At 34.3% G+C, this 24,959-nt stretch overlaps 1 protein-coding gene across 19 annotated transcripts in view; it reads right to left on the bottom strand.

Annotated features, from left to right (window-relative positions):
• LOC121410272 (dynein heavy chain 3, axonemal-like) overlaps positions 1 to 24,959 on the bottom strand; it is a 106,613-nt gene that overhangs the window by 43,813 nt on the left and 37,841 nt on the right. For 14 of the 19 annotated variants that reach the window (XM_041602244.1, XM_041602241.1, XM_041602243.1 and 11 more), the window contains exons 15-44: positions 23,569 to 23,764; positions 22,867 to 23,061; positions 22,102 to 22,290; positions 21,213 to 21,341; positions 18,920 to 19,120; positions 18,464 to 18,603; positions 17,869 to 18,027; positions 17,156 to 17,384; positions 16,383 to 16,535; positions 15,914 to 16,055; positions 15,431 to 15,629; positions 14,677 to 14,785; positions 14,275 to 14,394; positions 13,764 to 13,934; positions 12,847 to 12,984; positions 12,239 to 12,382; positions 11,659 to 11,823; positions 10,935 to 11,069; positions 10,080 to 10,298; positions 9,141 to 9,241; positions 8,319 to 8,433; positions 7,599 to 7,732; positions 6,102 to 6,116; positions 5,278 to 5,451; positions 4,066 to 4,267; positions 3,336 to 3,341; positions 2,756 to 2,994; positions 2,200 to 2,349; positions 1,432 to 1,651; positions 609 to 872 (exon numbers count right to left, since the gene is read on the bottom strand). In XM_041602244.1, coding sequence (XP_041458178.1) covers positions 609 to 872; positions 1,432 to 1,651; positions 2,200 to 2,349; positions 2,756 to 2,994; positions 3,336 to 3,341; positions 4,066 to 4,267; positions 5,278 to 5,451; positions 6,102 to 6,116; positions 7,599 to 7,732; positions 8,319 to 8,433; positions 9,141 to 9,241; positions 10,080 to 10,298; positions 10,935 to 11,069; positions 11,659 to 11,823; positions 12,239 to 12,382; positions 12,847 to 12,984; positions 13,764 to 13,934; positions 14,275 to 14,394; positions 14,677 to 14,785; positions 15,431 to 15,629; positions 15,914 to 16,055; positions 16,383 to 16,535; positions 17,156 to 17,384; positions 17,869 to 18,027; positions 18,464 to 18,603; positions 18,920 to 19,120; positions 21,213 to 21,341; positions 22,102 to 22,290; positions 22,867 to 23,061; positions 23,569 to 23,764 — 4,753 coding nt within the window. The remainder of the gene's footprint in view (positions 1 to 608; positions 873 to 1,431; positions 1,652 to 2,199; positions 2,350 to 2,755; positions 2,995 to 3,335; positions 3,342 to 4,065; positions 4,268 to 5,277; positions 5,452 to 6,101; positions 6,117 to 7,598; positions 7,733 to 8,318; positions 8,434 to 9,140; positions 9,242 to 10,079; positions 10,299 to 10,934; positions 11,070 to 11,658; positions 11,824 to 12,238; positions 12,383 to 12,846; positions 12,985 to 13,763; positions 13,935 to 14,274; positions 14,395 to 14,676; positions 14,786 to 15,430; positions 15,630 to 15,913; positions 16,056 to 16,382; positions 16,536 to 17,155; positions 17,385 to 17,868; positions 18,028 to 18,463; positions 18,604 to 18,919; positions 19,121 to 21,212; positions 21,342 to 22,101; positions 22,291 to 22,866; positions 23,062 to 23,568; positions 23,765 to 24,959) is intronic. The other 5 variants (XM_041602245.1, XM_041602237.1, XM_041602255.1 and 2 more) reach the window with 2 other exon arrangements.

Genomic DNA, 24,959 nt, shown 5'->3' on the forward strand with positions numbered 1-24,959 from the left:
AATTATATAGAATGTTTTAATTCATAGAATTCATTTTCTATGAACATTTTTAGTATATTAAAAGTTATGATCTAAAGCACTGTGGAAACCAAAATCCACTATCAAATCAAACAGGTTCTAAATTACTTTCAATTCAATATTGCTTTGTGACATAATAATGTTTGCAGGATGCTAATGAAACACGTCAAATGAAGGAATTCTCACAAAGTTGTGGCGAGCAAGAAAATCAACCCTCTGGATATGATGCCTGGATGGTCCGTGTAGGACTGTATTAGTTAATTGCTTAACACCTTTTGGGCACTCAAGACAAAATATGATTGCAATTTTGGTGTTAAACGTAAGTGTTGGTGTACCAGGCACTACATAGCACCAGACAAAACACAAACTAGAAATATGGCTGTGGCTAAGGTTGACTCAGTGTTCAGCTGAATCCATATTTGGTGGTGGAGCTTGGATCAACAGCATGATTTGTATTTAAACAACAGCACCAACACAGCACTAAACTTACATCACTTTATACACAGGCTGGTAAGCTTGACAACCAACATTATCATAAACAGGGGATTGATCATGAACATACATTGGAATATGAGATACATCCTAAATACCTTGACCATGGTGAAGAATGTCTGACGGTCGTCATCGTCAACTAGGCGATCATAGAAGACACGATAGACCTCATGAACCCAAAGTCTGATGAGTTTCTTAGCTCCATCTGGTCCTGATGGCATGCATGAAGGCTTGATTAGAAGGATACCTTGTACAACTCTAGCAAAGTCTCGTAGATTGAAGACATAATGAGACTTGGATGGGGTGGGCAGGAAACTAGAGATGGCTTGGATGTAGATTTCAGTGGTAGAATATACCATTATCTGAAATATAATGCAACATGAAATAATGAAGGAACAAATCAAGAAATACTGGATCACACTATTTAACACTTCAGGGTGTGTTTCACAAATATTTAGGCATGAATTAGAGTCACAATCAAATGCCTAGTTGCGTGCAAAATAAAAAGGCGTGACTGTATTGGTCAGATCACATCAAGCAGACACTCACTACTGTGTATTTATCAAAAAAACATGTTGCATATCATACATGCATCGGCACTTAAATGCAAGTTATGCAACACTAAGTCATACTTAAATCTTTATGAAACATCCCCCTGATCATTTGCAAAATAAAGAAGATTCACATTTTTTTAACCATTTCCTTAATATTTGATTTCTTTATAAAGTTCATTAAGTACAAATTAAGGTTTATTACATTCATTGTACTATTAATTTTGTCCATAAAATCATCGAACAGCCTATCTCCTACAAAATGAAGCTTTTTGTAACAGGCATTTTTTTACAACAAAAGACTGAAAGATCTTTTTTAATCGCAAAATGTTTTGTAAGTTTTTACTTGATTCTAAGTACATGTACTTACCCTTGAGTACCTCCTAAGATTAGTCTCAAAACCTCGATTGAAGTGCCAGTCCAGGAGTGGAGTGAAGATATTCTTCATAGTCTCTTCATTGAATGTGTCAATGGTGATGATATTAAAGTGACGTAGAAAGCGAGGAGTAACTGTATTCCTACCTCCTCCTGGTGGACCCATTGCTGATACTAATATGATATCCTCAAGGAACAACATACTAGTGTCTTTCCTAAAATCAATGATAGCATTCAAATAAGTTTGATATTACTTCTGTAAAGCACAATAAAATTGTGGCATATATTATCATAATTGTTATATCTACAATTTAGTTGTTTTTATTTTGTTTTAGCTTTATCAATATAATACACTGTGTGCATTTATCATTAAGATATATTAGTACTACTCTCGTGGTACTTGCAGAGCAAATATGGTGGAACAATGATACTTGTGATACCCTGACAAGAACCATATTTTTTATAATTTGAATGTGTCTATTGTGTGTGTGTGGATGAGGGTGTGTGTGAGTGTGTGTTACTTGAATGCACTTTTATCCTCATACAGCAACAGAAAAACAAGAGCATTTGAGATAAGACTGGTTGATGTGAGGATAACAAAAGATAATATCACTTTATGCTAAATTCACTATGCACCTACAAGGGTGGTGGTTTTAAAAGATGCTGTTGAATAAAAGAAAACAATAATTTTTTTTTGTAATATAGAAGCTCCAGACGAAAGAAAAGTTGAGATTGGTGTAAAACGATTTAAAGACTGCATTACCTGTCGAACCAGTAGCCATGATCCACCCAGTGTCTAAGTAGTTCTATAGGAGGCTGTGCACCATATTTCTCTTTGGCTGGCATATTCAGATCATCCACAAACACTACAAGCTTCTTGCCTGGTGTAGGACCATACACACCTTTCTTTCTCCTTTTAAAGCAAAAAAAGAAAATAAATGATATAAAATTAATTGGTTCACAATGGAATATATGATACATCTACTTTTTTCAATGTGCAATTAAAATATTTAAATCATCACAATATTTGTCAGTTGCAATTACTCTCCCAATGGCATAAATAGCTGTCCAAATCTTGCCATCTCTGGCACTCTTATTTTTTTTTACCTTCAATTCTTGGGATGTAAACTTCTGGTTCTAAACAAGCACTTCCTTTTTATTGCAAATAATATAAGTATTTTATAGTTTTACATTTAATTTGATGAGATTTTTCTGTAAAACGGACTATGTGCAATAGGAAGAATAGGAGCTTTGATACAGCTAAACAGAAAGACAAAAAAATGTGTTGTAGTCAACTTCTTTCACTTATACTAACTCACCTATCAAGCTTAGACAAGATGATATCTTGTGTCTGATTAGCTGATGTTTGAGCTGAGAAGTTGAGATTATTTGGGATGTAATCCCCTTTGGCTAAGTCTAGAAGGAAGGCATTGGTGATGGCTGATTTTCCTGTACCAGTTGGACCAACAAACAGAACCTTCTCACCTTGAAGTAATAACTTCTTAAGGAAGAAGAGTTGCCGTTCTGTATCTACAGTCTTGATGATTAGTTCATTCACCTGGTATAAACAAGACAATAGACAGAAAATACAGGTATTAGTACCAAAGAAATTACATCAACATATGTCAATTTCAATATTTGCATATTCAAAATAGTGCAAAAATACATTTACATTACCAAGTAAGAGACATACAAGTAGAAAGAAAAATGTAACCAATTACAAATTGACATTTATTCAAAAGATAATAGAAATAAATATTGGTGTGTTTTACAATTTTTTAAACAGGTAAATAACTTGAGGAAATATACTGATAAAAGAGTGTATCACTTAGACAACACAAATAATAAGGGTTGAACAAAATATTAATATAAAAATAAGCACGGCACACAGTATCTCACCATTATCTTTTTAATTTCATGTTTTAATAATCCAATGTGATGCATGCAAATTGAGAAACAAGACAAATTTAATAAAGTAATAAAAATAATGACCATGAACAGTTTTTTAATTCTGAGCAATTACATAAGTGGTTCTTCCTTAATTAGACTCTCTTTAAATTTAAAATTTAGATTTAATCAATTACTAGATCCTTGTATTTGATTTGATATCACTTTATTGAAATCACAATAAAGGAAAGAAATTTACAAAGTCAATACAAAACATAATCACAGTTAAGATAGGCCCAGGACATGACGCATAGCTGTCGATGCAGGGCAGTAGTATAAAACTTAATGTACAATTTCGCTGTAACAGGTACATAACATATACATTGTACATATAACATATCTTTAAAAAATGAGTATGTGAAATAATAATAACAGCATCTATGTGTACTGTAATAAGTGTATATCTTCACTAATTTGTTCAACTGTGTATTCATACATTTCTGGCATATAGTTTACAGTCAGCATTTTGCATGTATGTATGTAGTCCACGTAAGAGATTTTGAGAGAAGCATCTGCTGATTTGATGAAACATGACATACAAAGTAATGACTTAATGCTATCACTTTATTTAGTCAGAGTCGTTTAGTTATCATCTAAATCAACACTGTCAGTTATATGTAGTCCAAGAGTAAAATTGTTAAAAAGCACTTCATGATTTTTACAATCATTGGGATTTTAATACCTGAGTATTATCAGCGATCTCAGTAGGAGTAACAAAGGTTTCCCATCTATTCCAAGCCCCAAACGTCTTCCTCGTATAGACATAATCAAAGACTGAACCTCGCTTGGGAATCAACAGGTTACGAGCAAACTTGAGTTCCTTAGGACGAGGGTGCTTCCCAGTCGTTTCCATGTCACAGAGCTGCTTGAAGAACTCACTGAAGCTATGGGAGGAAAACAAATCACGATTAAATCTGAGCCTATATTTCAAAGCTCAATGAAACGTCTTGAAGTAAAAAAGGTCATTTTCAATATACCACCAACATTCTTTATGTCAGCTTGGTACATACTGTGAATTAAAATCAGAAGTTTAAATAAACTTTCAACATTTAAATGACATATCAATTTGAAAATTCCTTCATATTATCAAGCATAAATCATGAATCTCATGTGAATAATTAGAATAGAAAAGAAACAAGCACTAAATAAATCTTTCCAAAGTGATCTTGAAAAGTTTTAATACCATGACAATGCAGTCAGCAAGGAGTTTCATAATCCCTCTTAATCCTTCAATATACACTCTTGACTGGAAGAAATCCTTTATATTTACTACACTTCTTTGAATAGAGAAAATAACTGTCTGATAGCTAATAACAATACAGAGGTGACAATTCTTTGTGAGGCTAATCTCCTGCTTGTTGAATACAGTCATGTAGCAAGAGATTGAATTGACTGCTGTTGAGCTAAAGCGTGTGCCATGGCAAGCAATACAAGTTGAAACTCAGTGAACTGATAAAGCCCTCTTGTTATACAAGGTATTAAAAGGGAGGAAAGATCATTAGATTTCAGCAGACAGGGGCCTTCAAGCATTTGAGTTAACCACTCATAACTCAGTAGAGTCAGGAATGCAAATATTCACCCCATATGAGATATTGGATGGGGGTAGTCACATATGAAATTCCAGTTGCATAACAAAATCTGGTAAGGGTCATTGGTACTAGCTTTCAAAGTTATACTTTCTTAATAATTTGTATTCTTCAATCCTGAAAATCCTTAATGAAAATTACAAGGTCAATCTTATCATTATTATCACTTAATTTCTTATAAGATTCTATCAATTGCAACATGAGCAAATGAACAACATACAATTCACAAACATCTGTCATATATGATCTGAATACAAACAACACATTTCAACATGTGAAATAAGATCTCATATGACCCCTATACTTACTTTTCTCTGAATGCTCCATCAACAGAAACCCCAATAGACCAAACAATTGAAAAGAAGAAATAGCAGAGCATCATATTGGAACGTTCATCAAGGAGCTTCTGATCAGATAGAGAGGCATCAGGATCATCTTCTACTTCATCATCAAGATCATCAACGTCACTTTCAGTTTCCTCCCTAAAATTAGTATTGATAAGTGAGTTTGCATAGACTATTTCAACATTTGATTACTCCATAAATAGTACATTATGAATAAAATTTTCAAATAAATAGGCAATCTAAGAATTACTTATTTAAAAGAAGAATGCCTACCTACATGTACATGTACAATGTATACCAAAGAAATGTATTGTGAAAATGTGTAAAAACAGGCCTACATGTTCATGCAATTTTTTTTATTTGTGGTGTCATATGTGAGCAACTTCCAAACACATCGTGTCACAAAAATGTCAATGAAATGTCATTTTCTTAAGAAAAAAATGGGAAAAAGGTATTTATTGTACCTTTGGTATATCAACAGGTAAATTAATTCAAATCATGGATTTGAGAATCAAAACTGCCATATACAAACTTTATGAAAATTTCTTGTTCATGTTCCTACTGTTCGTGTCCTAAGTCAGTGATTTTTTTTTAATCATGGTGATTTAAATAGCAATTTGAATCATGGACAAAATCAACATGACTTGAATTGGCCAACCCTGACCAAAGCTGAAATATGAGTAACATAATATTGATTACTAACATTTAACTATTGGCTTGCACCTGGTGAAGTCAAATATCTAACAAGTGAAATATAAAACTGTACATTGATACATTACATATCATACCTCCTCTTTATAGCCCTGTGTTAGCAGCATGGGTCACCATCAATATTGGGGGTTAAAGGTCAAAGGTTAAGCATCCAGCACCACAGCAACCATTAAAAATAATTATAAAACAAACAAAACAAAACATATCAAATAGTGAGATTCAAATAATATCTGGACCATGTGATATGTACTTATCAATAAATACATGTATTAGTAGATGCGGGTTTGAAATGTGTGTGGGGTTGTTTTTAGGTAGGCTGGGTTTGTGGGGTGCATATGTGGCGGGAGGTTAATTGCACATTACAAAACAGCAGGATTTACATTTACATTCAAACTGGCCATCCTAAATATAAGGTTTTTTGTATTTTTCTTTTATTTCAGAGAGAACTCACACTTCAAAACATAGATGCATTAAACGTCAGAAATGTAACAATGCCTTTCCTTGTTTTCAGCATTAATCATATTAATATTGTACTTCAACCTGGCATAATAATTTCCCTCATTAGAAATAAATAATAATTTTGCTATGTACAACACTTTGTTATATACAAAATGTGGAAGCTCTGCAGGGTAGCGGTTCTGACTCTTGACTCATAATCAAAGGGTCATGTGTTCGAATCCAATCGCAACCAAGCCTCCTTTGACAAGCGTCAATCCACACTTTTCCACTCTCCACCCAAGTGTTAAATGGGTATCCAGAAGAATGCAAAAGCCTATGTAGTTAGCCTAGCAATTGAGTCTTGGAACTTGGTCGTTCAAATGTATCAAATGCTATATAATGCAGATTATCATCCTTATTATTATAATTATAACACTTATAAATACATAAAACTAGATGGATTTTTTTAATGCATGCAATTAAATCTTCATGCCTACGCCATTGTAAGACCCAGAATATATCACACACAACTTCGAAAATTTTCAATGATAAACTTTGTGACCTTTAAGCTTATGACCACAAAACAAATTAGATCATCATTCCTCAAGTATGCAGGCCTAAACAAAGATTGACGATGATCCCTCACAGTTTGAAAACATGGAATTCGCATTTTAGAAAACTCAAAACTGGGGTCTCCAGCTTAAGCATATATATCATAATACAGACATTTTTTTATCAGATATGAAATTAATATTCCCATATATGTAAATACGTATTTAATGTCACAAACAGAACTGTAAAATAAAAAATGTTAGAAAAATGTGTAGATTAAAAAGGCAACTTTAATCATTAATAGGATATCAATTGTATGCAACAATAGATAAACATGTACAATTATTTCACTTATCATGGCAATGTGCTTGATAACACTTGGAACTATTACTAATTCATTTTAGTGTTGGAAAAAATAATGCATAAATCTTTGGGTGCACACATGTGATGTCACAAACAAATGTTAATCACTATTACAGCAAAAAAAAGGTGTAAAAAACAACAACTGTGTAATAAACAATTTGCACTTTCATGTGTTTGTGGGTGTGGATGTATGTTCAATATGAGTATAACTATAATCTTACCCAACATCAGTGAGAAGGCATTTGTAGAGTCTTAGCATAGACATAGTCATGTGCATAGGAGACATAGGAACAAGCTGACGACAGATACGACTAGCATGGTGTAAACATGGTGGTAGTAACCATTCAAACAACATCTGAGTGCAGGAGAGATAGAACCATCACCAATATCACATCATACATTCATTATCTAATGATCAAGACATCACTTTCATAATTTGTAATTTATCAAACAATCTGTATATCTATTGCTCTAGATTGTGATTATGAAATTGTGTAGATAAACCTATTGCAGATACATATTGATTTGAGGGTTGGACAACCATGACGAGCTTACATTTGAAGTGGTTTTGATTTGTGCATTCTAAACTAAACTTGGGGATATTGTTAATATGGAGAAGCGCAAGATGTATCTGGTGAGGCAAAGGGCAATGTGGCTTTTTGTCCATAATCTAGCTTAACGCTTTGTGACTACTGTATCCTGTAATACCCATACACTTTGTACAATGATGACACAGTCCCAGTAGGTAATGGGTAAACTTAATAAGATGTTTAAGGTTTGTACCTAGCCCTAAGTCAGGCCTTTTGGATGGTGACAATGAACAATGGTTCCAAGACAACAGTAACTATATCTGATAGATACACATCTGTAAAATATCATTTTAAATTTGTAAGGCTTCTGCAAAAATAGAAGCGAAACCTCTAAAAAATGACATGACTCACCTCCATAGTTTCTTTCTGCTGTTTAGTAATGAAGTCAGGTACTTCATGTTCCATCCATGATGCTACTAATGGTTGCCAACCTAACTGAGATGGTTCCATGTATATCATTCCACATCTGTATCATTTCAAAATCAAATGTTAAAACTGACATTAACAAACAATGATCACATATGGGACAATTGCAAATAAGAATTTTTACACAGATTCTTAGTGAAATAAAATCAAAATTTAAGAAGCAATCACAAAAGACCTAAAACAACCATTAACTCTACCCTAGGTGAAATCATTTCAATCAAGATATGTCCCAGATGTGTCATAACCACAAGATACAAGAAAACACTCAAAAGATATAAAGATGTTAAAACTGCTATGACAGTAAATTGTCTCTTCCATCCTACTAGAAAAGCAAACTTTGTAAAGCAGCTGTAAGTTCCTGTAAAGAATGATTTTCAATAGGAATTTTTTTAAGGAACACCTAACTTATGGCTGGTCTAAGAGACAGATCATCTTCCTCTACAGGTGTCTGATAAAGCAGATTAGAATGTATTGTTTTCATTGTTCCTTGGTTGTATAAATATTATTGCAATCAAACCTATCTATAAAAACCACTCAAAGGAGAAAAAAATGGTCTTTATACGCAGGAGGTCATTATGGACAAGTTCCTGTAATACAGCCTTCACAATGGGGGAAAATTATTCAAAGGTAACCAACCTTTAATCCGTAAAACCAGGTGATATTTTTTTGGGGACTCTTGTGGTTGCTTAAGTATGTTAATATCATTATCGTTTGAGTTTGAATTTGAAGTGAAAAGTTGTGATTTACCTGCTGACAGTAGCTGGTGAGGCCTGCTCTAAATCCTTTGGTTCAAAGATCATGTTTTGTTTATTACTCATCTGAATGATCTCACCACTCATCAAACAGAGCTAATATTAAGATAAAATAAATTATCAAAGTGAACGTTTGGGCAATTCACTTCTTTTTCATTTTCAAAATGGCGAAAAACTGCAAACTTTGATTCTCCATATGAAAAAAAATATAACCTTAACCTAAAAAGGCTGGGCTACTCCGATGCCTAAGAATAAGGGGGGGGGGCAGATTCAGGGCGACTGGCACTGTATATAGTTTATATTCCTTAAAAAGTATATAATTGTTTGCATTTCCAGGAGTGGAAGCAAATTGAATATTGCTCTGAAACCAATGAAATATTGTGCTAGGGAAGCTGACTCTGCGCCAGCTGATATGCAAAATCAATGATTTATCATGTGCATTATAAAGCTAAGAGTTACAAGAATTGTACAACCTGGTGGGTGTTTCATAAAGCTCTTCGTAAGATACGAATGACTTTACGCACGACTGGTGATCCTTTCTTGTGCTATGTGGTATCCCTATGTAATTGATTTATGACCTAAGAACATGTTCCAGTCATGCGTAAAGTCGTTCGTGACTTTACAAACAGCTTTATGAAACACCCACCTGGCTTGTCCATTCTAAGGTTACAACAGACCTAGAATAGGTTCAGCTACTTTGTCTCTCATTAATATATTAATGTTTTGCCCCTCAATAGCTAAAAACAAGAAACTTTCAATTGCTACTGAGGTCTTCCAAAACTAGAATTTGCCTTTAAGAGAATAGGGACAGAAAACTTATAGAACCGTATCTTCAAACTCTAATAAAAGAATTTGCATTGAGAAAGGGAAATAGACAGATTGCATTCTACGTGCTATGCCACAATTTTTTTTTAACTATTCCTAAATATGTTACCTTTTTATTATCATCAAGTACTGTGTTCATATTCTCAATCCACACTGCATCTACTGGTCCATCAAATATACACCATTTCCTACTATTTGATGTACTAGAGGCATGTTCTCTAAATGTATTAGCCAATACACCATCTGACCATTCATGAGAAACTGGGTCAAATCGGCCATATAGCTGACCCATTGTGATGGCTTTGGGGTTGATGATACGATACTCAACCTGTAATTCAAAGAAAATAAAATATGTGATATATTAGTTGGTAGAAGTGGCAGTGAGTACAATTCATCTAGGTTCCAAATAAATTTTAGATCTAAGTACCCTTTGGTAAAGAAATGATTCCTCATGATGTTCTTAAAAGAAGATATAAAGTAACTGGCTCTCTATTTTCCTCTTTTTTTGTCTTTTTTTTGTGGGGGGAGGGTTATGCCTTCATGACTTCTCAGCAGTCAGCTGAAACAATAATCATCTATCCTTGAAGGTAAATAGTGTTAGACTACTAAACATGATTCCAACAATTAAAACACAAATACTTTGTTTCTTCATAGTGCATAGGACTCTGAATACATAGCATGTTCATATGTGCATAAGCAGAAATGGAAAATTAAAACAAGAATAAAGTGAATCAGAAGGAAGGAGTTGTCCTAAGATGGACACTGACTTCATTGTCGTATTAATACTTGTTATTAAATAGATTTTTTTCAGAGAAATATAGCTCTAATTACTTTTGTACCTTAAGAATCACAATGCAAGGTTACTTGGCCCATGACATTCCATTAACTTCCCAAATGTTCTGACCTACTACCTTTTTTTTTCCTACTTCTAATATTGGACAGACTCTAGAGTTACCATACTTACTCTATGTTCATCCATGAGTTTATCTTTCTCTAGATCACCAAGAGCATCTGAGAGAACCTTGAAGGCACTGGTCTTGCCTCCAATAGTATCACCTACTATCATCAAACCATGACGTACAAGAATCATCTCATAAATCTGAAGTAAAGACCAGAGGCATTGAAAGACATAAACAAAAGGAACACATGGTTATACTTAAGTCATAACAAAAACAGATTACAAACCAACCGATGCTATGTCATTCCAAATAATTTCTCTTTGATTGGGTTGGAGTCAGTTTCATAGGTGTGACTGTAGCTGTTATTCTATCCAAGTCCAAAAGAGACAGAAACAAACACAATTTTATACCACTGACTTCAACAATATGTTGTAAACACATGAAGTACAACAAAACAAATTTGGTAGACACTCATACTATGATATAGACTGTATATCAAATATTAAAAGGTTAAACTCGCTGTGGAAGAGAGTTGCAAATGTTTAAAAAGGGAATTGCCCCTTTTTGTCAGATGTTTTGTGACTGATGACAGTATACTTATTCTATTTGACAGGGTATATGCAGTAGTTAAGTACACATTTCAATGTCGGTATACAGAACTATGGAGACCTGTGAACAACAATCAGAACTTGAAACAATCATGATTACCTTCAGTTTAGACTCTCTATTCATTTACTCATATATGAATCACTTCATACTACTGCTTTATCAACTCCTACATGTACATACCTGAATGATTTTCTCAATGAACCAAGGCACATATTGAAGTTTCCGTCTGGTAATATTTGTCTTGAGAGCCTCTTCCAGGACACCATAGTCAGGACGAGGAAGCTCTACTCCAGGGAAGAGATCCGAGATGATGCCTTCAAACAGCGGGATGTCATGAGATAAAAACTGGGGAGGAAAAAGTTATGACATTATTCTTAGCACTGCAGCAATGGTCTATATAACTTTGTTTCTGACATGGATAGCTAGTAATAAAGCTTTTCTCTTTTGTGCTTTCCATCTCATATTCAGTCTAACATACTTTTTCTTCTTTTTTTTCTGTTTGCATTTAACTTTGTGTATCATGCATAACTTATTATTATTTTGCATAGTCTGTATATTTGGAGGGATTTTAAAAGGATTTTTAAGACGAACTACTTTGGAATTGATATAAATAACTGAAACATTATTACAACCATGTTAAACGTGAGAACATTGTGGGTTGGGCCAATCTCTTGACTAATCTAAAGTGTGTTATTCTATCACAATTACACAAATACCAAGCTCTATAGTTCTACATATTGTAAAATCCTTTGTAAATTACCTTTGGTAGGTTGACATCTTTGATTGATCTCAACACAAGAATATCTTCAGCTGTGTCTGGAAACTTAAGCTTCAGATTCCCTGCTGCAGTCAAGACAGACTTCACTGCTCTCATACCGTAGTCATAGTGATGTTGGGAGGACAACTGGATAAAATAAAACAATTAATGGTGCAATCAACTTAAGAGTACACATGTAATCCAGTGGTTATCACTATTTCATTTCTGATATCTTTTTCAATTTGACCATTTGTTGCATACATGTAGATCTTTCTCCAAATACATTGTAAAATGTCATGCTGCTTCTCAACATCTGAAAGTTTTGGCTTCACACATCACAAAGTCCAGCCTATCCTTACTCATTATTTTCCCTGTAAACTTTCACTCATACCTCAATTTCTGAAATTTATGAAAGTAGAAAGTAACATAAAACCTAGTTCAAAATCAAACTTTAGGCACAATCAATAGTGGGCAAAGTTATCATGGCTTGAATACTTCCCAAAACGAAGAGAGAGTATAGGAAAATGTGGGTTCAGACAAACAAACAGACTGATTATTTTATGGAGTTGGCAAGAAGTTGAGTAAGCATAATTTCAAAATGATGACTGTACCTGTTCAGAGCATAGTTTGTAGGTAGCGACAATCTTGGTAGATAGAGATCTAGCATCAACAAAGCCCATGGAGTAGAGACTGATCTCAGCAATTAATGCATAATCAGGAACCATCATGGCTACGGTACGGAATAAAACCTATAAAACAAGTGTTTTAAAGTAGTAATGGATAATGACTGCCATTTAACAATAATTTGACATTTCAATGCAACATTACTACTGTATTTCACAGTAATAATCTTAAAGCCAACTACTCCAATTCAAAACTAATTACGATTCAACATCATTTTTTCATTGTCTATAAACTTTATCAAAATTGAGAATCAAATGGCACATTATTGATTTTGTATGTACAAATAAGTTAATTAAAAATCATGAATTATCATAATCTGAAATATTAATTCATTCTAGATGTCCTGTAACTTTCACTGAATTGATATACAATGCTATTTGGTTCTGGAAATAACAAATAATATTGTAAGCAATATTGTTTACTGAATAAACACTACATTGGGAGATTTCAATTCCGCTGTTGGATTGAATATTCATTTAAATATTACCTAAATGTGTATGGAAGATCAAAGATCCCACAACAGCTAGAAGATGATGATATTTGTGAACACAATGATGAAGTGATTTGGGAAGAAATAATGAAATTATGTTGTGATTTAAATTTGAAAAATCAAAACAAGAAACATGCAGGTAGATTTTATATTCTGAACATTGCCCAAACAACTACCTATGTTGAGCAGAGGTATAAAAATGGCCCACATCTTATATAATATTGATAGATTATCACTTATTTGTTATTTTGGAGCTGTGCTGACGTAAAAACCGGCCCAAAACTAGTTCAGAAATCACCCACTGCATTATCAAATAACCCTACCCAATGGCATTTTGAACACCAAATAACTTACCTTGAGATTATCAGGTAGTTCAGCTCTACCAGCATAGCCAGGATTCATGGTAATAAACATAGTACAAGATGGATCCAATGAGATCTCAGTACCTTCAAATACAAAGGTTGTTTGCTGCTCTGCTACAGCTCTCTGAATGCTCTGGATCTGCTGGGCTACTACTGACAGAACCTATAATAAACATATAATAATAGTTGAATTTATGTAATGTTTAATACTCTGTGCTTCAGAGTGCTTTACATTGTAAAGATCAGAACGACATTCAATACAAGCAAAAAAAAAACATTTCATACAAAAAATACACATTTTAAGCAGGCATAAGTGTTTTAGTGTCAGGGAATTTTTTTTTTGAGGGGGGGACATGTATTAATCAAATATCAATAGTGAATTAATCATTTGTGTGTGCATAAAACACTTCATGATGAAATTCTGCAATATGATTTCTTTCCTTTTTTCATAATGTCATTTACACAGGGAATATATGTACAAAGTATATAGAATGCTTACTTACCTCCAGCTCTATCCTGTTGAATTCATCAAAACATGCCCACGCACCTGACTGAGCTAAGCCTTTGAAGAACTTTCCCATGGCCTTGTAGTCCAGACCATCAGAACAATTGAATACTACACACTGCAACAACAACAATAACAATATGATAGTAATAAAGTGAAAAATAAAGTATATTTCTTGAGGTAGACTGTTTACACAGGAATATTGAATGATGATAATACAGAAAAATATTCAAAAAAAGAATGACAAACATTTTTCCAAATTGTGCTATTTGTTGAAATGAAATTGCATACATTTACTCAAACTTAGTAAAAATTACATGGAATGAAGATAAAATGTTCACTTTGACCTAAATGATTTTAAAGCACCTTGGTATTGTATGCCTTCTTTCTGTATACTTACCTGTTTTGCAACAGCTTTAGCCAGATCTTTACAGGTCTCTGTTTTACCAGTACCAGCTGGACCTTCTGGAGCTCCTCCAAGGTTCAACAATAAGGCTCCCATTAATGTCCTGAAACAACAAGGAGTAACATCTCTTTTAAATATTCAATATGTTCATGACAAAAGGGCGTATACCATCTCCTGATACATCTGAAATAATAGAGGTATTTTCTGCATATTCAATATAATAATCACAAACGTGATTATTATATTGAATATGCAGAAAATACCTCTATTATTTCAGATGTATCAGGTATTTTCTGCATATTCAATATAATAATCACGTTTTTGAGCATCCAAAGCAATTTTTTCTTAATCTTTACTTTATTTTACAAACTGCTTCACTCATGATAGCTTAGAAGTATTACAAATGTTCACATTAATAATAAGACAGACAAAAATCATTTCATGAAGGCCATAGGTATGGAGGGTCAGAAGCACAAACTTCTCTGAACGCCTAATATGCTTGAATAATTACTATAAACTTCTGTTACAAAAGTTAGCCATACCAATCATTTTCAACTTACAATTATATACAGGTTGGTTGAAAATTCTGTTGATACAAGATTTGCTAATAAAAACAACTACAAATAAGAAATAACCAGAATTTATAACACTTCTATGCAGACAACTGATCTTGAATGAAGTAAATTGAATAATATACATGTATCTTTGTCAAGAATAAGATCATGATTTTGTATACAATGATTCTTACCTGTAACATCTATCAGTGAGTGGTGTAATAACAAGTCTTCCAGTGTTTCCTAGATACTCATAACCATAGGGAACAGTGGTTGTAATCATCCTTACCATCACATTGCCTTCTTCAAAATAATACCTCAACTGACTGATCCATTGGAAGTTAAGAGCATCCTCTATCTTCTCATTATACAGGGTCGATACCACATCACGAGCTAGACAAAGAAGAAATATACTAGTAGATCAAAGCTTTAATAATTAGTTATTATTTAAATCTTCTCAAAACATTTCTGTTTCTATTCCCTGTCTTAATTCTCCAAGCACACTTCAGAGTCAATTTAGCACTTCTAAAATCAAATTATCATTATCATTATTATGAATATTATCATCTTTATGACAATTATTATTATTATTACTATCATTATCAGTTACAAACATCTGTCATTCTAGGGCAATCTTCAGAAAGTAATACTGAATTCATTTTGAAGGCTTGACTTACCATGAACATCAATAACAGTAAGAGCTCCTAAAGTGATACGTGCCATCTTGGTCAGCTTTCCTCTCACCAGCTCAACAATCTCTTCAATCTGACGGTTACAGGTTGCAAGGTACTTCTTCAGACCATCTTTCTCCAAAATAGCCTGTATAACAGTTCATACATAATTCAGTTTTCAAAATACTTATATTCCAATGTGCAATATAGCATGAGCTTTTTCCCATTATATACTTTGTTAATTAAGTAATTTAACCAACTGCGACATATTCACATTGAGATATGAGGGACATTGTATGTACGATGAAGTCCCACATAAGCATTTGTAAAAAGGATAACATCTATCACTGGGAATATATATATTACCATTGATAGGTACTTACAAGAACAAAATACACCACTCTTTATTTTGTTTTGTGAGGACCACACTTTTTTCTTTTAAAATTCCTATTTTGATTTGTTTTGTTTAACATACCTTGGTGACTTCAGCTGTCCAGTATATAGAGCTAGCTGCAATGACTATCTGACCAGGCCAGTTGAGTACCCAAGATTTCCTTGGTGTCTTTGGATAAGCTAAGACTGCCTTGGCATTCACATCTCTTAAACTCTTCTTCATAAGGTCCTCCACCTAAACACAACACAACAAAGAAAATGTGGCTTCAAAAAATAAAGAAAGCTACAATGTTGGCATTACCAATATAATTTTGGGGTATGCTTTTATTCTACAGGCTTTTATTGATAATTCATATTAAAGATATTTGAACAGCAAAAATGTTGGTGGTCTTTAATCCTAAAATCGATATTCTGACTAAATTTGTGTAAACCCATCTTTCAGCAGGGTAATTGCTCTGGCATTCCTTAGTACTAAAGAAATAAATGCATAACAGAAAAAAATTAATGACAGACTTATTACAAATGTTTCAAAACACAAAAATTAAGGGGGGAAAAGATGTATGAATAGTAAAGGAAATTAAGGATTACATAGGAAACAAAAAATATGAATGCGAACATCAAAACATCATTGCTGCAGAGGAAGTATACTATTGACTACATTGGATGACTTTAAAGATATAAATATCTTGGATATGATGCTAAAAGTGGTGCTTTAAAATGCAACTACAAAAAGTACATCTAAATTCTAAGTGCATGACCCTGATTGGTTGACAATCTAAGTTACATTTGATTTTGAGAAGTTTGTTAGATATAAAAGTCTCTTTGTTCAATGTCTTCATGTAGAATGATTCTGACCTGTATAAGCCACATCTCCACCAGGCCATGAGCATCAGCAGGGATGATACGAGAACAAAGCTCTACACTCTCATTCTCAGCTGATTCCATAGCAATGATCTCTTTCTCTGGTGTGAAGGTCAGCTGAGCAATACCTTCAAAACATTTCTTAAGATGAGGTTGTACCCTGAGAGGATCTTTGGTCTCTGATAGTATCTCCAGAAGCTCATCATTTGATAGGAAGAAGAACCTGTTTGGATGGATCAACATTGATGTTTGAGTAAAATATGGAACACAATCTAAAGAATTGTGATTTGATTTATTTTACCTAAAAGTAGCTCACAAACTAGTGAAGGAAGTAATAGCTTTAGACCTTATATTTTCAAACCACGAGAGCACAACCTACATCATTTTGGTTTTAAAATACTTTTCCATTGGAAATCTATCAACAATTTACATTCTGAGAGAATAATTACCATTATCTACCTATGACATTAAATAACTGGCTAACAGTTACTATAACAAATATCACAAACTAGAAAGATGAACAGCACTGAGTAAAACAAAGTTCACTTGATCTAGGGATTTGGCAGTCATATTCAAATAACGAATGTTATAGACTCCTACCGTCATTGTATCTGACTGGCTGTCAGTATTTTTTCTCTTTCAGTGAGAATTCTAGACACCCATATCGTTACCCTGAAGAATTGCTAACCTTACTATGCAGTACTAACCTTGGAAAGAACAGCCTCTTTTTCTCTAGGTAGTCATTGAGACCCTTCTGAATGGTGTCAAGGAGTCCCTCAGAATGTTGAAGATTCTCTAACATGTCCTTCTGAGAGGTCACTACTAAAGCCAAAGTGTTCTTCACTGATGTGTGCATGATCTCTCTCCTACAAAAACAAAAAATATTGGTTGAAAACACTTCTCAGCTTGAAATCAGAGTTTTCCACATAGAAAATCCAAGACAGATTGATGGTCAGTGCAGACTTGTGAATTTCCTTATTGAGATTGTATGTGAACTCTAATGGCAGAAAGAAAGGAATTTTGTTCAGTCACTCAGACTCTCCCACATCGTTTGATTTGTGCAATGATGCCATTCTATATATTTTCAATTCCTAGCCTGTTCCTTATTCTTTCACTCTAATTACTTCTTCATATACTCCTCCTTTCCCTCAATTTTCCCTATCAGGGCAAGATCCTTTGAAATTCTCAATGTGTAACATGACCCATGCACTTTAACTGCCTAATCAACAATAGGCAAATCATTCAAAGGAATATTGGTAACAGCATAAATGAAAGTTGGCATTGTGGTGAGAGTATACATACCAATGTCCATCTACAGTAGTAAACATTTCTCCTTCAACAGGTATCTGTCTCCTGATGTCCTCTGAGCCAAAGATAGGTTCAAGGTATAACCAAGCTGCTTGTACCTTCAGCCATGAATCCAAGATGTCTTTAATACGATGCTGCAAAGATCATTTAAACCTTAATTCACATGAAGCCATTTTTAGATAGTAGTGTACTTGTCATATGCTTTTATTTTGACACAAACATCAATATGATTAACAATCTTATCATTTAACACCCACATTATTCCTAAATGAAATGCAAGCAACCAAGTAGAACTAGTCTGTTCGGTTTTTTCTATGGTCTTTTAATCAATCAATTCATTATTTCATTTAATCATTCATTCATTCAATCAACCAATCAATCATTTAAAATGGTTTATTACAGCTAGTGCATGATTATTCTTGAGGAATTTAAATGTATCCCCCATCTTACCAGTCTTATTTCCCATTCTTTCAGTTCAGCCTCAAATGGAGCAATAAATGGTGATCCTCTCATTGTAGCTGTCTTAACTACATGATCTTCAATCAATACTTGTACATCATCTGGTGCTCCTAATATTGAGAGGTTAGTGTCCTTGTATCCTGTGAAGCTAAAGTGTACTGCCTCCCAATCACTCTTCATCTTAGACAAAGCCTGTCAACAATAAACAAATATTCTAAAATCAATATCCTTCTTGACCAATATTCATTAGAAAACTGAATCTTGTGCATATCTTTGACTTTCACAGATAGATGGATTGTGCAAGTTGTTTACAGAGGCTCTTGATGCTATAAACATACTGCTGAAATACCCCTAGAGGATGGGGTCAATCTCCATATATTGTGTGTGGACAAGCCAGAATCAAGCTTAATGTGCTTTACATTGCGAAAACCATTCACATTTTTAACAAATGGTATGACTGCACCTTCCTTACTTCACTCTCAATAATTATAAGCATTTTTTGTTTATTTATCAAGCACAATACATGAAAATAATACTATCATCTTACTGCAAAGAGGACACTATCACTGTACAAAGTCATTAGAGTTAGGGCCTTTTGGCATAAAGTCAATGACGGGAGAGGAGTCAAAACCACGATACAACCAAAATCAATACTTAACACCCCATCTCACTAGATGGCGATTCCACTGTGATAGTCAAAAATCGTCAAAGCGTGGTATATCGTAGCTTGATCTTCTCAATCTTCTCCATTGTACCTTGATCTTTTCTGAAGCGGCAAGGATCGCCACCATCTTCCTGGTCGCCACAAAATTTTAAACATGTTCAAAACTTATATAGCGAGAGCACATAGGTGCTAAAGCGCATCACAATCGACACATGAGTGTATTACAAATGACATATTCGTAGCTGTAATGGAGCACCACTGCATAAAGCATAGTAGAAGCGCATTAAAAGTGGCACAACATTTTCAAACATGCCTCCCAGAAAAAGGACCAAAGAAGGGAAAGCTGCCCAAGCTACCCTTGTTAGGCTGGCGGTCCAAGAGAAAGAACAAGAGGTTATGGTGGTGGTAGAGGAGGTGGAGGAAGAGGAGGAGGAGGAGGAAAATCTTACTGCTGAGCCAACTGGAAAGAGAAAAAAGACGCTCACATGTCTTGATGGCGAACAGAAGGAAAGTATGGCGAAATGGCTTATTGACAATCCGGTCATCTACAACAAGAAAATGCAAGATTACAAGGACACATCAATGAAGGAGAGACTGTTAATGGCCAAGGCTGCTCAAAGGAGAAGCGTATTCAACTTCTAACTGATGTTGTAGAATACTAAGGTACGTGTATATAAGTCCAACCGAATTCTGGACATCCATCTTGGTCGGAGGTTGACAATCGACTGAAGAATGTCTCATGTGCCGCGATTAATATGCCGATTGCTTGAAATCGTTTCAAGAGCTCATCATTACCTTAACACAATCGCTCCATTCATAGCACCACCGTAGCGAGGTCCTAATTAGTGTATGAGCCTCATTGTACGGTCGCTTTGATTACAGAAGCAGCGCATTACATCTGCCTCAAATCGTGGCAAGAGAGCGGCGGCATCGTACTATCAGCGTGTTACCATCGCCTTCAGTGCAGGTCGGTGGCAGTGAAGTTGCAGTGCAATCGCCTTGCAGGCTAAAAATAGAATTCGAGGAAGATTCTGCTAGGCTTTGGGATTTACACAGATCGCCAAGGTTGCCATGATTGCCTTTCTAGTGAAATGGGGGTATTAGGCGAAAAGATCACACAAGAATGACATGAACTGAACAGAACTTGAAGTTTAAAATAAATAAAAAAAACTTGTACACAATAATCTTAAGTTGCTTGCCATTCATTCATACATGCATTCATTCATTCATTCAATAGGAGCTCTTCAAGTGCTCTTCTAAAAGAAAACAAAGATGGGTTTGTTTAAATACCAATGGGTAAATCATTCCACGGAGAACTACTTATATATGAAATTGAAATTTTTTTTTTTGGTTGTTTTAATTTTTGGAATGTACAAGTTGTGTTTTTCTTTTGTCTTGTTTGATATCAATTGATTCAATGATTGAAAATTTTTCTTTGGTTGTTTTAATTTCTGGAATATACAAGTTGTGTTTTTCTTTTTGTCTTGTTTGACAAAGAGCAATACTGAATGATGGAGTTATCCAGTTACCAATTTGTGCATAAAACTACCTTCACAAAGTTGATGTAACTGATATATGTTTAAGAGTTCTAATTTTTGGTTGAAATGAAGGGATACTGACCTTCTCCATGGCATATTCCTTGCTAGCTTGAGAGCTTATCTCTGATAGATCCTCTAAGTATTTCTCTAATCCCATCTGAAGCATTTCAACCAAAGGTGTATCATCTTGAGGGGTCATGTTGAAACCAACCTAACATGTAATCAACCCATAAAATTGAGCAATAATAATGAGGGCTAATTGTACACTAAAACCATTGAGATCAACCTATCCTCCAGTACGAACACTGCATTTCATATTTATTCAAACAAGATTTTTATTAAATTGAGCATTAATTGCACAATTTCAAAATAGAAATGGCATATTCTGAGGACTAATATGAAATTCATTGACACATCAGTATTTCATTTAGATTCTTTGGCCATGCATTTCTTCATCCCAAATAAACTGCTTTGACCAGGTGCTGCTACATTGTAAGTACTATAAATGCAAAAATCTAGTTTATTACTTTTCACAAATTTCAAGCTTTGTCATTAAGCATAAACCCTTCAACTCACAAAGAAAATATTAAAAATTTATATTAACAAAAATAAAATGCAGACAAAATCTTACACTTATGCAAGATTTGATTTGACATAAATATCAGAGCTATTAACCTAATTGTGAAAAAGAATCAATTTTTTTTATTTTTTTTAATCATATTTTCAAGCCTAAAATCCTATTTTTCTTTCAAATTTTGAAAAAAAAATCACCATTCTTTCAAGTTTCAAAAATCCTATTTCTAGGGCAAAAATTGTTAAATAGAATAAAATTCTACTAAGTGGCAGCTCTGAAATATATTCCTGGATCAAATGGCTCAAAATTGATACAATGAAAAAAGCGGTGTATCCAGGAGCTGACATCATGCTCATCTTCCACTTCAAAATCTAATATCAAAATGGTATGAACCTACCTTTTCACTCATCATATCCCAATGTCTCTGTTTGATACCAGGATTGCAAAGAGCATTAATAAGAGGCATGTTGATCTTGAATTTCTCTAACTTTGCTTTGATAGTGGTTGCTGCCCTCATTGGTCCCATCATGTCAGGGTGTGCAAATACCTTGGTCAGCTTGTAACTGGTACGCCACATGTTCTGTACCTAAAGGGACAAGGCATTAACATTGTGGATAATCAGATTACAAATAGCATAAACTAAAGATGCATTTACAAATGAAAATCTAGAGGACATAGGTTGGAAATAAACTATAGATCATTTACTTCTGCATGTGAGGGGAATCAATAGCAATCAAAAGTCACATGACCTCATCATCTACAATATCATCTAATGAAGGGTAATGATTGAATCAAAACTTTCTAAGCTATGGAAATCAGGCAATGCCATAATTCAATATTCAGAACATGTACACACTGTTCCTTTGTAAGCAAACATGAGTCTGCTGCTTGGTCCATTTAATAATAATAACCATTAAAGTCATCCCCTTATGGATATATACACCTTGAACACATAAATTCCAGATAAAATATTATTTATGAAGTCATTAGCTCTTTGTTAACATTAACTTAAATCAATCACACTCTTTAAAAGAAGCTAATCTGAACTGGAATACGAATTTCATTACACAACCATCATCCTTTTTCACCTCTTACCATCATCTTTGTTACCTCATATACAACATACTTTTAGCCTCATCCTTATCTTTGCCTTCTAACCTACCTCATCTTCAACCACTTCAGCATTAACATCTAGCAATGGTCCATTCATCCATTTATCATACATATGATGGAACTTGACTGCAGCATTCCATAGTTTATCATATGGTTCTTTCTTCTCCTTGATCTGATCTAGTTCAGGGTAAGGGCTGATATGACCAACATCAAGTAACTTCTGCTCCTGGTTCACAGCTCCTTTCTGAAAATAATATCACACCATAGGAATACAAAATAAAACACGCAAAGCTCTTCTCTTCCTGAAACAATTTACAAAACTGAGGATACAAAAAAATTCAGATAAATATTCCTGCTGATGAAACTTCACATGCTGAATCTTTTATTGTTGTTAATTGACTTCTCAACTATTCAAAAAAGATATTTTGATTTCACTGCGTAAATGATTGTAGTTTTGATCTGTAAAAATGGGGTAAGGCAGCAAATTACTTGGTTTCCATGTATAACAAATAAAAAAACTTGAATTTTATACTTTCCTTCCCATACAAAAGTTTCGGCCAAAAAACTTGAATGGCTTTCAGACAATAGAATAAACGGTCCTAGAAAATAAAAAAGGTATCAAAAGAAAATGTCTTAGATGATTTTGGTTTGTTTCCTTGCTATACATTCCTTCAGTGTAAAACAAATAAATATGAAAAAATCCATCAAAGTTACTACAGTTCCTGAAAGAAATTCATGTGATAGTACTCACCTCAGCATAGAAATCATCTAGTTTGAGCTGGATATCAATCAGTTTATCCAGGTAATCCTGTGCTTCTGACATGCGATCCTTGGTTCTAAATGCTTTCACTTGATCCATAACATCCTTGATACGAACAGCAAACTTCTTCTGCCAATCATTAAGCTTAGATACAGCATAGTCATGCTCTTTCTGAAGCTTCATCTCACTGAGAAAACAAAATAATAACTAGAATTTAATTCGTCATGCGGACGAATTAGGTGGTCTGTCATGATTTGTCATTCAGTGTCGGCTGATGTATGAAATAAATCATTTAGATATCATTGATAATCTTGATCGTAGACATCCTAAGAATAAGTTTTTACCATTACTAAATGTGATTATTGATGTGGTGATGGCAATCGTCAGACATACATCTTCAAACAGATACATACAAGATAGATGATTATACCTTACGGATCAACACGGCAATGCCGGCATGATCCGGGGAGGTCCGGGATAGTTTTGCCCCAGATGACTGTGAACACGGCATCAACACGGCAGCTTCACACGGATCTACACGGATCATGCCTGCAGAGCACGTCGTCAACACGGACCAATACGTCAGCAACACGGACCTACACGTCAGCTACACGGACCACTACGTCAGCAACACGGACCTACACGTCAGCAATACGGACGAACACGTCAAATGCGTTATCCATTGAGCTAGCATATTCCCCATAGAGATTACACGTAAGCAAATTTGAGAATTACAATTCCAATTTTGCAAGCGAAATACGGGCATGATCACGGCATCTGATCAAAAAATAGAGGGCATATTTACGAAAGCTTAGAATCTCGGCTACAACATACTAAAAGCTCAGGGAAAACTGACAAGAAACAATGGAGATATAGCTCACGAAATAGAGGAATGTCGAATCTAGTTTTGAGAAAAGGTCATGTCCCATAGAGATTACACGCAAAATACATGTGATATGAAAAAAAGTAATCATAATCTGTTTTATCTTGCTAAATTTTAACTTTTATACCTTTAAATTATCATAAAGGATCATGTAAGAAGTGGCAAAAAGAAAAAAAAAGTGAAAAAAAAAATTCATCTTGTTCACCCCAGGACTCGAACCCGCACCCTTTAAGAAGCAGTCAAAGCCACGATATTCCCCATAGAGAATACACGTAAGCAATTTTGAGAATTACAAGTCCAATTTTGCAAGTGAAATACGGGCATGATTTCGGCATCTGATCAAAAAATGAAGGGCACACTTGCGAAAGCTTAGAATCTCAGCTACAACATACTAAAAGCTTAAAGAAAACTGACAAGAAAAAATGGAGATATGGCTCACGAAATAGAGGAATGTCGAATCTGGTTTTGAGAAAAAGTCATGTCCCATAGAGATTACACG

This window comes from Lytechinus variegatus, chromosome 3 (genome assembly GCF_018143015.1).
Source record: "Lytechinus variegatus isolate NC3 chromosome 3, Lvar_3.0, whole genome shotgun sequence".
In the NCBI taxonomy this organism is placed as follows: Eukaryota; Metazoa; Echinodermata; class Echinoidea; order Temnopleuroida; family Toxopneustidae; genus Lytechinus; species Lytechinus variegatus.